The sequence below is a fragment of the Hippocampus bargibanti genome, linkage group LG01 (genome assembly GCF_051943395.1).
Source record: "Hippocampus bargibanti isolate YZ-2025 linkage group LG01, ASM5194339v1, whole genome shotgun sequence".
NCBI lineage: Eukaryota > Metazoa > Chordata > Actinopteri > Syngnathiformes > Syngnathidae > Hippocampus > Hippocampus bargibanti.
Window position 1 is genome coordinate 20,058,915 of NC_142734.1, and position 13,804 is coordinate 20,072,718.

The 13,804-nt window shown below is 40.3% G+C and overlaps 2 protein-coding genes across 4 annotated transcripts; one reads left to right on the forward strand and one right to left on the reverse strand.

Annotated features, from left to right (window-relative positions):
- The first annotated feature begins 964 nt into the window (after positions 1–964).
- plpbp (pyridoxal phosphate binding protein) lies at positions 965–8,947 on the forward strand. Of its 3 annotated transcripts, none has more exons than XM_089002658.1 (8): positions 965–1,066; positions 4,799–4,924; positions 4,996–5,031; positions 5,110–5,185; positions 5,262–5,402; positions 6,977–7,119; positions 7,478–7,576; positions 8,216–8,947. In XM_089002658.1, exons 1-8 carry the CDS (start codon positions 980–982, stop codon positions 8,396–8,398), a joined length of 891 nt encoding a protein of 296 aa, XP_088858784.1. In that variant the 5' UTR covers positions 965–979; the 3' UTR covers positions 8,399–8,947. The 3 variants fall into 3 exon arrangements, with proteins under 3 accessions (XP_088858784.1, XP_088858799.1, XP_088858791.1); XM_089002673.1 differs by having other exon boundaries at positions 4,817–4,924; XM_089002665.1 differs by having other exon boundaries at positions 983–1,082; positions 4,817–4,924.
- Positions 8,948–10,705: 1,758 nt separating this feature from the next.
- tmed4 (transmembrane p24 trafficking protein 4) lies at positions 10,706–13,677 on the reverse strand. Its single transcript, XM_089002683.1, has 5 exons — positions 13,498–13,677; positions 12,235–12,335; positions 11,838–11,963; positions 11,160–11,306; positions 10,706–11,078 (listed from the first exon to the last, which is right to left on the reverse strand). The coding sequence occupies exons 1-5, from the start codon at positions 13,631–13,633 to the stop codon at positions 10,929–10,931; spliced, it is 660 nt and encodes a 219-aa protein (XP_088858809.1). The 5' UTR covers positions 13,634–13,677; the 3' UTR covers positions 10,706–10,928.
- Positions 13,678–13,804: the final 127 nt, after the last annotated feature.

The following is a 13,804-nucleotide window of genomic DNA, read 5'->3' on the forward strand; positions in this document are numbered from 1 at the left end:
TGGAAAAGAGGTGAAGAAGCGTGTCCAGGCAGGCTGGAGCAGCTGGAGAAAAAATGTCAGGTGTGATGTGTGATAGAAGGGTTTCAGCTAGGATGAAAGGAAAGGTGTATAAAACAGTGGTGAGACCAGCCATGATGTTTGGACTGGAGACAGTGCCACTGAAGAAAAGACAGGAAGCAGAGCTGGAGGTAGCAGAGCTGAAGATGTTGAGGTTTTCTTTGGGATTGACCAGGTTGGATAGGATCAGGAATGAGTACATTAGAGGGACAACTCATATTAGAGGCTTTGGAGAGAAAGTCAGAGAGGCCAGACTGAGATGGTTTGGACATGTCCAGAGGAGAGAGAACGAGTATATCGGGAGAAGGATGCTGAGCCTTGAACTGCCAGGCAGAAGACTGAGAGGAAGGCTGAAGAGGAGGTTTATGGATGTGGTCAAAGAGGACATGAAGGTAGCTGGTGTAAGAGAAGAGGATGCACAAAACCGGGATAGATGGAGGACATTGATTCGCTGTGGTGACCACTGAAGGGAAAAGCCGAAAGGAAGAGAAGAAGAAGTTAATCCCCAAAGTACTCTGGATCAATAAACATTGACGACCCACGTCTGATGAAAGTGCTCCTTTTTTCGAGGTATCTTTGATAGTATTCTTTTTTTGTTAGAATGTACATGGTATTTTCGACGTCAAGTCGCCGATTTTCTCGGCGACTTGTCAGTCATCGCATTAACTTGAGAGCGGTACTGTACGGTAGTCGGTTTTCCGCCTAATATCAGATGGGATTAAAATGACCTAAATCAGGATAAGCGGGTTTCAAAATTTGTAGATGGATATTACAGAATCCAGTTGTTTAGTAGTTCTGGTTAAATCCGTTAAATTCTTGTCGACGCCGTGCATCTTTTTTTCTAATTGCTTTTATTTTGAAATGCAGCTTTCGTCACAGCCGACCCGGTGCTTTCCGTCAAATGCCTCGGCCAACCAACGTCATGTGGAGAACAGCAATGTCGGAGATAGGGAAGTCACTCCAGTCTGTGGTGCAGCGGGTGAACCAGGCTGCGTCCCGACGACCCAAGGTACGTTACGGCCAGGGTGAATCATCGCCGGTGCACCGATGTGGCGTGGTTTCCCGAAAGTGGCGCTGTGTTGCCACGATGGGTTATGTAAGGTTCCCAACCTTTGGATAGAGACAAATGTGGCGCTCGTAACACCACGCGTGGTCTGTTGGTGGCGGCGTAGCAAGCTTGGAGCTGCTGATGGTGTCTTGTGATGCGCTTTCCGGTTTCGTGTTCGTGTGGTGTATGAAGGACGACTACTGTCAGCACACTTCTGTAATTACAACAACCTTCACGACAAGAGTAAATTAGTGGCCCATGTTCAGAGTATCAATTGTGAATCAGATGTGGAGAGGTGAATACGTGGAACTGTTATATTCTAGGTCAGGATCACCAGCCTACGGCCCGCGGGCCGTATCCGGCCCGTCAGCACATTTGGCCCGGCCCTCTGAACAATACCAGAGATGCTATCAGATTTTTTTCCTATTTGGCCTCCAGAAAAAAAAAATCCTTTTACAAGTCAGAGGTCGGTTTTTCGATCATTATCTTTTCCTATTTTAATCAATGAAATCAATGTATTTTGTGTATAATCGTGATTGAACAATACAAACACGCCTGCTCACAATAGAACGCTAAAGGAGTCAGTCACAATGCGACGCGACACAAGAAAGTGACGTATGAGGAAGGGGAGTCCCGTGGTATATTCAGGTGCGCTCAGTTTGGCGCTCTATTTGGTCCCAGACCCGTTTTCTCTTGTAAACCTTCCTGTCAAAGAGAGAACAGAATAATGGTGAAAAGGTTAGGTAAGAGAAAAATTGATTCAGAATGCAGGGTATTTAACCTGCAGTGGACAAACGATTATTTTTATGTTCAATGCAAAGAAAAGGCTGTTTGTCTCATCTGTCAAGAGGCGGTGGCGGTATTCAAAGAATACAATCTTCGCCGACACTATGAATCCCGTCACAAAGACAAGTACCATAGCTTGCAAGGCCAAATACGAGCAGACCAACTCTCAAAGCGAAAAGTGGACTACTATCTCAGCAGAATACATTTGGACGCCAAGCTCAGCTGAAGAAGGCATCCGTTCGGGCCAGCTTTCGGGTTGCTAAGCTGATAGCAAGCAGCGGTAAGCCTTTCATGGACGGAGAGTTTGTGAAGAAATGTATGGATGCTGTCGCGGAGGAGTTGAGAAGAAAGATGCATATAATGTCGTAAGTCTGTTGGCGAGTACAATCACCAGACGCGGTGAAGAAATCGGGATTAATGTATATGCCCAGCTGCAGCAGAAGACGAAAGAATTTGACTTTTTTTCATTAGCACTGGATGAGCGCGCGGATGTGCAAGACACAGCGCAACTGCTCATTTTTATTCGTAGAGTTAGCGCATACTTTATATGCGAGATATGCGAGGAGCTGGCAGCCCTCCAAAGTCTCAAAGGGACGACAACGGGAGAGGATATTTTTGACCAAGTGTACCAAATCATGGAGATGTTGGACCGGAGTTACAGAACTGTGATGGTCTGAAAGACTCATTCAAGCCCAACAGTCTCATTGACTTCTATGCCGCCCTCCCAAACGACACATATCCAAACATCAAAAAACACGCAATGAAAATGTCCACAGTTTTGGCAGAACGTATATCTGCGAGAAAAGCCTTTCTCGCATGAAACTGCTGAAATCTCCGATGAGATCAAGATTGACAGAAGAACAATTGCATCAGTGCTTGAGACTGGCTGTAACTAGAATGGAACCTGATATTCAACTTCTCACCAGCCAGATGCAGACCAACAGTTCACACTGATGAACATACATAGGTAAGCTCACTTTTCTGACTTGAATGAGTCATTCTGATCATAAACAAATCATAATAAAATCTACTGGGATAAAATCCATCTCTACAGCCATACTGGTAGTGAAATGTATTGTTTCACTTAGTTCACTTTCTCAACCTGCCTCCTTTGTGGTTTTCACAGGGAAGTTGATGAGAGAGAGCTGCAAACAGCGGTGTCTACAAGTCTACTGGAACCTACAAAAGGATTATTAGGAAGGAACACAAAAACTTTAAGAGACTGCTCATATGTGTCAGAGAGATTCTGCTCTGACAACTGAGCTGAACTTTTATCTGTTAAGATTGTGCATGACACAACAGAAAGTTAATGTTCCATGGCTTTTTCTATGAAGAACCCAGAGAGAGTTATTTAGTTATTATTTATTTTATAAATAGTGTTATTTATTTCCGGACTTTTTTTCTGTAAAGAACCTGGAAAGGGTTATTTGGTTATGTGTGGCTTTCTGGAAAACATTTTTTTTAGCTCCCCTACGATCGTCACACTTTTTCTGTTACAAACTGACACCGGAAAAGTTATGTGGCCCTCACAGGAAAAAGTTTGACGACCCCTGTTCTAGGTGGTCCAGTGGTTAGCGCGTCGACCCCACAGTGCATAGGTCGGGTGTTCAATCTAAACACTAGGTTAATGTGGAGACTAGAGCAGGCATTTTTTCCCAGGCCCTGCGTGGGTCTTCTTCAGGTACTCTGGCTCCCTCTCATGTTCCAAAATTGAGGTGTGAGTGTGAGCACGGGTGGTTGTTCGTTTCTGTGTGCCCTGCAATTGGCGTGCAACCAGTTCAGGATGTCCCCTCGACTACTGCCCGATGACAGCTGGGATAGGCTCCAGCTCCCCACCCCTGCGACCATTATGTGGATTAAGCGGATCGGAAAATGTATACAGTACATAAATAAATATTATATTATCTAAGCCACAAGCTTCTTGAGCAATTGTTTGTTTTAAGATAGTAGAAGCCACCAGTGTTGATCTCAATACAAATCAATACCCAATAAGATGATGGCAAAGACAACAAAGATACTCATACTATGCATTGGCTGCAGGTGTCAATTGCATACAACAGCAATTCACCACGTTTTTTGGGCTTGTGTACTCATAAACCTTTTGGTCACACCCTCAGTATCCATGACTCATACATGCTGATGATTCTCCAAAAATAAGATGTTGCCTGACTATTAAATGAAAGAGCAATTTGTGTCATTATTTAATTTGACACATAACTTGGTGCAAATCAAATGTCAAAATAAATATGCTACCTACATAAGAAATAATATACATATAATATATATGAATCAATATAAAAAAAAATCAACCCTTCTTTTTATCTATCGACCTTACAACATCTACCACAAAAACTGGACCTTTTTTTTGAATGAGCCCCCATTAAATAAATATTTAACATTGAAATAGCAAAACCAACACACTGAAAGAGAATAATATTCAGACCCACAATGTAAAGTGTCCTTGAGAGTTTTGAAAGGCGCTTGTAAATTAAATGTATTATTATTAATAGCAGTTTTTACTTCCTTTACTTTCTTCTTCTTTTCCTTTCAGCTTTTCCCTTCAAGGGGTCGCCACAGCGAATGTTGAATCACCTCCACAAATTACATAGACAGTACACAACAAATAGATTGATAACTCATGTTGAAATCAGATGTCAGGAATAATAGCTTGTTCAAACATTGTTTCAGTTCATGTAAAAGGGGGTTTGTTAATGAGAAAACCTTATTATGAATTTAAGGTTTGGGTTCAGACTTTAGCGGGCATTGTGGTTGACATGCTCGATGTGCTTTCACAAGCTACTTAAAATACAATAATGTGGTGGGGCACATTTGGAATACAGATTTTCACTTTGACACTTCATCAGTCCGGACATTGACGCTTAGATCTACTGTACTATGCTAAATTAGAGAACAACTTTTCCTCAGACGCTACCAACTGTGCCACCTCGACTTGTCGCTGTCAGCAAAACCAAACCTCCCGAGATGGTGGTGGAGGCCTACAACCAAGGTCAACGTAACTTTGGAGAAAATTATGTGAGTATGCAGTTGTTCAATGCCTGCCATAACCAATGCCAATAAACTGCACGCTTGTATCTCAACAACAGGTCAATGAACTTGTGGACAAAGCTTCCGATCCTGTGGTGAGTTGACATGTTTTTATAAGGTAAATTATTTTCAATATTATCTTATATTTTACAAATAACAATTTTATATTTCAGATTTTAGAATTATGCCCTGAGATCAAGTGGCATTTCATCGGTCATCTACAGAAGAATAATGTCAACAAACTCCTGGGTGAATGAAAGCTCACTATCCTATTTGCAGATACGTCTTGAAAAACATGTGTAAGGGTTCACCTTCCTCTCCCTAGGTGTGCCAAATTTGTTCTTGGTAGAGACAGTCGACTCGGCAAAACTCGCTGACAAGGTTAACAGCTCATGGTTGCGTATCAGAGGAGCGAGCACGCAGAGGTTAAAGGTCATGGTGCAGATCAACACAAGTGGCGAACAGAGTGAGTGTTTATTCCTTGGCTCAATTTAAAATGCACATGAAAAGAAAAACACGCTGTATGAATGTTTTTTTTTATTATAACTAATAATAACAATACATTTCATTTATAAGCGCCTTTCAAAACTCCTAAGGACACTTAACTAAGAACAAAGGTTGTGGAAATGTTCTTGTCCCGTGACTGTAAAGTGTCCTTGACAGTTTTGAAAGGCGCTTAGGAATAAAATGTATTATTATTGAATGTATTATTATTATTATTGTATGTATTATAACAGTGTCTTAAACTCATGACAAAAAGTTAGCGGACAGCAGGGCAGACAACTCTGGAAAGTTGCCTGCCCCATTTTTCACAACTTTAAACACAATAAGACGACTAATCGCAAAAAAAACAAAACCCATTGTTGCGAAGTATAAAGGATTTTTTTAAATTAAGGAAATACCTACCACAAATGCTCCCTTGCTTAAATTATGGTAAATATCCCTTGCTGAAGATTTTGCTCCAGTTGTCATTTGTCGTCATGGTGCATAATGCAATATTTGCGTTGCGTTGTCTGCTAAAAGCCACGCGGACTCCTCTTTCTAAGGTCTTTCAACAGTCTCAAGTACACTTTACAATCACGGTACAATGGCACAAAACAGGCTTCTGATTGGCTGCCGTGCCAAGTATACAAATTGCCAAACGACTGTTCGTTTGCAAATTTGCAATTGGCATTTGCATACTCGGCACGGCAACCAATCAGAAGCCTGTTTTGTGCCATTATACCGTGACTGTAAAGTGTACTTGAGAGTTTTGAAAGGCGCTTAGAAAGAGGAGTCCATGTGGCTTGTAGCGGTTTGCTTGTAGCTTTTGCTTTATTGAATAAAGGAAACGTTTTATTTGAAAAAAAATATATATATTTTTTTTTTCTTGAAGAAGTTGTCGGCCACCTGGGCCGACAACTTTTGAAAGTTGTACGCCCGATGTAAAAGCTGTACGCCCCGGGCAGACGTTATTTCAAACACTGATGATAATGTATTATTATCAATGAAAGGATGAGTAAAATCCAAATAAATGAGTATTATAAGAAGAAGAGGTAATTGCATCTAAAAATCGTTCGATCAGTAATTTTGCCTTGCGTGAACAGGAGTGACACAAGAAAGATGGAGAATATTAAATTACATCATCAGTCATAATGATCATTACTGCTACGGTATTTATTCTTCTTTTCCTTTCGGCTCTTCCCTTCGAGGGGTCGCCACAGCAAATCAGTGTCCTCCATCTTTAGAGGTTTGATCCGCATGTTTGTTTTGGCCAAGCTATTACGTCGGATGCCCTTCCTGACACAACCCTCTATTTATCCGGGCTTGGGACCTGCACAAGAAGACTTATGTCCCTTTGTGGCTACAAAATTCAAGAAAAATGAATTACTTCCACTGTAGAGAGTGTATCATAAACTGTTGAAATGTTCATGCACTTAAAAACCGCTTTGGGTGATAGCTCACAATATGCTGGTATTAATGGCTAAAATCGAGGTTTGGCATCTTCATGGATAGAAAAATCATCAAAACAAGTATGTGTTAATCCATGTGCACCTGTAGGTAAATATGGCCTCCCACCAGAGGAAACTGTCATTACTGCAAAGCACATTATATCGGAGTGCTCCGCCCTGCAGTTTGCCGGACTCATGACCATCGGGCGCTATGGCTACAACCTCACCCTTGGCCCAAATCCGGACTTCCAGGTACAAACACCAGCTGTGTACAAAATGCTATTGAGAGTTTTTTAAATCCTCACACTTGAGAGCATTTGTTCATCCATGCATAGTCTATCACTCTTGTTCGGGCTAAGGGTACGTTTTGGCCTATTCCAACTGACTTTGAGGAGTGTTTTATATTATTCGACAGCTAACCACAGAACACTTGCATACTTTCAATCCAAAGAGTCCCACATTTTACAACTGCTTTATGAAGCTTCTTTTGTCCATCACGACTTAAAATGTTGATGATATACAGTACATAGTTATGAATATATTCTTCTGTGTGCGTTTTTCTCTCGTGCTCCCCTTTGTTGCTCCTTAAAATGTGTTTGCTTGCTCAAAGATGCTTCTGAGTCAGCGGCAGGAGGTTTGTGAGAGTCTGAAAATTCCTCTAGATGAGGTGGAGCTCAGCATGGGTATGTCCACGGATTTTGAACATGCGGTGAGTACCAACCATTCCAAATACTTTTTTTTTTTTTCAATCAATTTATATATCAATCTGTACTAATAGTTGGACGATTTCCAAGCACAAGAGGCCTAATGTATAAACATGTCATCTTTAGGTTCTCCTATGAAGTGAATTTTCTGGAGGTACAAGGATGTGTAGACTTTTCATATCGACTGTGGCTTGAAATCTCTTCTCTGCTAAATAGTATTTGGCTAAATTACATTGATTGCGAACATTACATTTAAAAAAAGACCTAATCAATACATAAAATTACCGCAATTTCTGCCAGACGAGCAAAAATGTGTCCACTCCAGTGCCAGGGTTTTTTTGTCATTGTCACTCGAATACCAGGACCCACAGAATATTGAGTTTTAGGAATGGCAGTGGCTGACTTAATTGTGGCTTTTGGAATGTGGGTCTAGCAAGAAAAGAATAATTCAGCACAGAAATAAAATGCAAACCCCTATACATGGGGGAGATTTGAACTCTGAACCTGTGGATCAAAAGGATCCATTATGCACACTGATGCTCTTATACTAAATATCACGTTTTTATTTTTAAAAACTATAAACTATTTTAAAAAATCCTTTACATTTGTTGGATCTTTACACCTTTGGTGGTGTCGTGTTCCAGATCGAGGTTGGCTCTACGAACGTAAGGGTGGGAAGCATCATCTTCGGCAACAGGGAATATCCCAACAGCGCAGCCAACACTCCGATTCCAAGTCCTGCACCCAGTCCAGCACCTAGCCCGGAAAAAACATCCAAGCAAGTTTCAGAAGAGGCCGCCAAGAAAATGCAGCACCTGACAGTCTGAATCTGAACACTAATGAGTTGTCAATTTCATTTGTAAAAAAAAATAAAATAACACAATTGTAAAAGGTATTCATAAGAAGAGCGTGATACCCCCCGCCCCTTCCCAATTTACGCACACGTTTCGTTAGGATTGCCAAATGATTGCATATTTTAAAAAATGTTCTCACATCAATGATCTTTCTGTTATGCCGGTACTTATTTTAATAAATCTTGTTCCTTGTGACTTTTGTGTATTTAATGTTGATGTTGAGAAGTCAAGTCAAAAAATGTCTTTGTATGATCTATGCACGCCCACTCGTCTATGCATGACATTCCGATTAATATTGACGGCGATAGAAGTCAAAAGATTTTTGTTTTTGTCAGGATACCGTGTCAGACAAGTGGGCCAGTATAGAACATTGAGAAACGTGTTCTGAGGGAAACACAACCGGAGCAATAAACTTCACTTTTAGAAATATCTTTAATGCTAATGTTTTTTTTGTATCCTGTGACTGTAAAGTGTCCTCGAGAGTTTTGAAAGGCGCTTATAAATGAAATTTTATTATTATTATTATTGTTGTTGTTATTATTATTACCAATGTTTTTGAAGTAGTGTTGAAAAACATTAAGATTTTTTTTTCTTGACCAAATGTTTTTATTAGCATTTGGGAGATGACATCCACATGACTTCAATGCTGGAACATTGTATGGCTGCCTGGAGTGCATCTCAAGAAATGGACATTTGAAATTATTGTTATTATTATTGATGAGAAGGTTTCTTCATCTGTACAAATTTGAAGGTTTCGGACGTTTCGCCTCTGATCCAAGAGGCTTCGTCAGCGAACTAAAGTCTGACTGGTCGTATCGGCTCTATATATATCCCTAATGTCCAGACATGGCGGCACCGGACCCAGCTATGATAGGTCCCTACTCTCAGGTTGGGGGGAGCAGAGGACCACTCACTGTGGCCCCACTGATTGTTCCTACATTCCTGACTAATGACTGGCTGTTTGTCCCCCTCCCTCCGGTATCACCTCATCAGCATTATGAATGTTGTCTAACCTGTTTTGCCTAAGCAGGCTATTGTATAAACGATCCAAATTGAACCTCACCCCACCAGACCGGTTTAATGAAGGATTTTGTTGTTTTATGAGAATCGCTTCTTTTACTCCCCTTTCAAACCATCTATGTTCTTTCGCTAAGATTTTAACCTCATTGTCGTCAAATGAGTGGTTGCTAGCTTTTCAGTGGGGCCGCAAGGAGTGGTCCTCTGCTCCCCCAACCTGAGAGTAGGGACCTATCATAGCTGGGTCCGGCGCCGATAGGGCCGATACGACCAGTAAGACTTCAGTTCGTTGACGAAGCCTTGGATAGGAGGCGAAACGTCCGACACCTTCAAAAAAGTACAGATGACGGCTGAAGAAACCTCATCGATGGACCACTCCTGTACGACTGAGAGCTTACACAGACGTATTATTATTATTATTATTACCACCAATGTTTTTGAAGTAGTGTTGAAAAACATTAAGATTCTTTTTTTTTTTTCTTGACCAAATGTTTTTATTAGGCTTTGGGAGATTACATCCACATGACTTCAATGCTGGAACAATGTATGGTTGACTAGAGTGCATCTCAAGAAATTGACATTTTAAACGAAACTTATTTCTAAACAGTAACTCAAAATGAAAACCTCAAATGGGAGAGTCCATCCATTGATTTAATCAAGTCTTCCCCAACAAACAAATGCCTAGCAAATCAATTGAATCTTACATTTTGTGGTATTGCCAGAGAGTAATAAATAAGATGGACGAAAATGTACCCATTCACCAAAATCTAGAAATCAACAAGCTAAAATGTGCTAAGAACATATAAACGAGTTCATACAAACGTTGCATAAACATCACATAAATGACTTCCAGCACAGTATTATAAACCATTAGAAAGGAGAAATCTAATATCTGAAACCCTCTTTGTGACATTTATCATTTGAAAAAAATGTAATAGTGGTGTCAGACAAATTGTTGAGCATATGCACATTACTACTAGTAAAAATGTACCAGTAGTTGTTCAAGAATGTGGGTGTGTCTTATTTGTCTTTCAATTATGTATTCTTGTACTGTACACAACCTTGCAATGCCTCCTTGCATTACAGCTAGTTGCCATTTACTTGTTTAGTGTGGATGCACAAATCTAAATGGAAATGACATACTGGGAAATTGGAATACTGATTACAAAACCCCAAAGAAAACATAACACAAAAAAAGAGTAAAAACGGCTTTTTTTGCAGAACCAAAAGATACCCGGTGATTTCTAGTAAATTAAAAAATAATAATTGAGAAACGAAGAAAGGCAACTCAGCTGTTGTGATGTTATAAAATGTGAGTACTGCCTTTTAGAATTTGCACATTCCTTCACCATTTATGGCCCCTACGCTACCCAAAAAAAAGTCACCGCCTGAATTCTTGCGCAGCAAGTCTTCATTCCAGTCATTCAAGTCTGTCTCCAAAGCTGTCTTTGTTTCTCCCTATCACTGCTCTTCTTCACACTTGCGGTTAAACCAGTTTCTTAGCTTCGAAGAAGCTTTTGAGGTGCTTCATCTGCCATATGCCGGTGACGATGAGGATGATCGTCTGGGCAATGGACCACCAGAGGACCCGTTGGTTGGTGCTCTCACTGGTCATACGGAAGCGCTCTTCTCGATACTGCAACAAAGACACGTTATTTAGCCACCGGAGATTAAAGAAAAGCCAAGCTAGCAGCAGCTCACTTCAAGTGTCACTCACCCTTTGGTAATTTTGCTCCTTCTGGATCTGTTCCACCTGATCCAGAAGCTGTCTGGAACGTAGCTGCAACTCGGTCAGTTTGTCCTTCGCTGCAATTTCCGGGTAGTTATTGGTATGCTCTCCGACCTGAATATCCAGATGCACTCTCTGCAACATCGGAAAGTGTTGTGGTTAGGAATGCACAGGGAAAGCCTAAAGGAGGACACTGACACACTACATACACATCTGCTGAGACCTCATCTTTTTTTTCTCCATTTTGTGAATTAATTTCCCTGTAATTTATCAGCCTGTACAAACCAATATAAGAAAAAACCCCAAAGGCAAACACCTTCAGCCTAACATTGAAATCATCAATTCAGGTGCTACAGTCTCTGGTCATTAAAATAAGACAAAGCTATATCTGTTTTAACACTCTTTCGAGAGCAGTAGAGAGCGCGTGGCCCTTTTGTGGAAGCCAGGACCACCCTCCTCAAATAAGATGTTGAAGTTGCTGTAATTCTTAATCTCTGGGGTACAGGGCACATTTGGATTCGCCTGATTAAAAAAAAAATGTTTTACATTGTACAAAGTAATCAAACCAAAGGAAAAACAAACTCTGTTTCCAAACCCTTCAGCTGCTCATCAATGGCAGCAAAGGTGTGACGGGAAAATATCAAAGTGCCAGTAGCTGAGTCCTACCAGTTTCCCGCCAGCAAACAGTGCCATTTTGGTGGAGTTGGAGTGCAGACATATCTTGTGCTCTCCTGGAGTATGAGATGTGAAGGTGAACCGACCATCGGACCCATACTGACGAGACAGGATGACCTGCAAGGGTATGGACAATGATACAAAGTACAAAGACGAAGTTATTCTGATTCAATTCGGTTCTGTTTTACCTAAATGGAAAATGTTAAATCATTTATATCATTTATAAGGATTTTATGATGCTGAGGGTTGATCATTTTGAAACTCAATCGAGAACAAATTCCGCACATTTTCACTTTTTGTGGATTAACTTAATATTCAACGTTTGTTTGGATTTTGGAGATGCCACAGAATTTCTTGTAGATGTTTTTTTCCAGTGTTTTTTTCATACCTTGTTGTCAGGATCCTTGATCTCAACATGCATCCCAAGACCCGGTGTGGACGGGAGGAACATATTAGTCTGTTTGTCCCAAAGCTGGGTCCTGTATTTTCCTGTAAGGTAAAAAACACACCTCATAGTATGATTATTAAAATAAGGAAGTCTGGAGACATCGTAAAAAATTATCTCACTACAATGGAAACCACGAATAATGCTGTGGCAACAGCTATACCCCTGATGATTTTACATATAATTTGTTCTCATTTTTTGAGCACATTATACACTTTGCAGTGGGAATAACATACAATGTTTTATGCACAATAAGCATAGTCATACAATGTGATGGAAAAACAAATATAATGGGGGAAATAGCTTCATCACGCCATTCAAAATTGAGTAGTTTCACAGAGCTCTTTAGAATTCTGCCTTTACAAATTGACTATATATATATATCAAAGAGAGAAAATCAATGCGTTTTGGCAATGAATTACACAATTGAAATTATAACGCAGCATTTTTTCATCAGTCAATCTTTTTCATCAGTCAATTTCAACTACAGTGTTAATCAACCCCTTAGACCAAGCAATTTTGGACTATATATATATACACACATATATATAAATTTTTTGGTTGTATTCAAGCAAGGGTGCACAAAAATAACACTATATCCTGCAGAAAAAAAATATCCTGTTACTGTAAAATGTCCTTGAGAGTTTAGAAAGGTGCTTATAAATGAAATGTATTATTATAATAATAATTATTATTATTATTATATCTCTTACCAGTTGCAAAGGAGCGGGAAGTGCAAATACAGCACATTTCCAATTTATCAAATACAACTGTATGCTTCATTTTCTTGTTTTGTTGAATAGAGTTGCCTCTGCCAAGAAACACGCCCAATTTCAACAATCATTATTAATGGCGCTGACTTGTAAACATACACGTCTACGGTCGGTAAGGATGGATAGATGGATAGATAGATGGATAGATGGATAGATGTGCAGGTGAATAATACACGTGTCAAACGCAATGTCACGAAACCGGTCGCAAGACAGTTATAGTATCTGACTTGAGACACTCATTGGACTATGTACAGAAGTGGAAAATCGGCGCAAATTATTGAAAAGCCAAAGACAGTCTGTGTGAAAGTAGTGAAGGACCACGTTATTGAAACATTTATTAACGATTACAGTCACACATTCAGTGCCTCGGATCAAGCCAGCTGGTTGCCTTCAAAGCTAGGCTAGTTTTGCCGAGCTATAGCCAATGCCTTACCGATAACCATGGTTTCGTCTGGAATTTCCTCAATAAAGCATTTTTTCTCCGTCTCTCCTATGTGGAAATAGAGTGCATAGCTTGGATGAATAAAGGCTCCTATGAAAAGGACCCAAATTGTGGTGGCGGCGAGCATCGTGAACAAAACTCCCTTCCACTGCAAGTGCAGACCAGAAAGAGTCGCTGTTTGCCCGCGACGTCATCAAACCAATGCGGAAGGAGAAGGGGATTTCCTGAAGTACTGATCTATTGCCCTGAGTTTGTTCTGTTACATTGAAAAGTAAAAAAAAACCGTTCTATATTCTAT

Bases quoted from the DNA above. Each gene is read 5' to 3' on its own strand.
- plpbp (XM_089002658.1), top strand. From the start codon at position 980: ATGTGGAGAACAGCAATGTCGGAGATAGGGAAGTCACTCCAGTCTGTG. The intron at 5,186-5,261 runs GTGAATGAAAGC...TCCTCTCCCTAG, and splicing joins TAATGTCAACAAACTCCTGG to GTGTGCCAAATTTGTTCTTG. The intron at 7,577-8,215 runs GTGAGTACCAAC...GTCGTGTTCCAG, and splicing joins CCACGGATTTTGAACATGCG to ATCGAGGTTGGCTCTACGAA.
- tmed4 (XM_089002683.1), bottom strand. From the start codon at position 13,633: ATGCTCGCCGCCACCACAATTTGGGTCCTTTTCATAGGAGCCTTTATT. The intron at 11,307-11,837 runs GTAGGACTCAGC...CCGATGTTGCAG, and splicing joins TGTTTGCTGGCGGGAAACTG to AGAGTGCATCTGGATATTCA. The intron at 11,079-11,159 runs GTGAGTGACACT...TCTTTGTTGCAG, and splicing joins AGGAGCAAAATTACCAAAGG to TATCGAGAAGAGCGCTTCCG.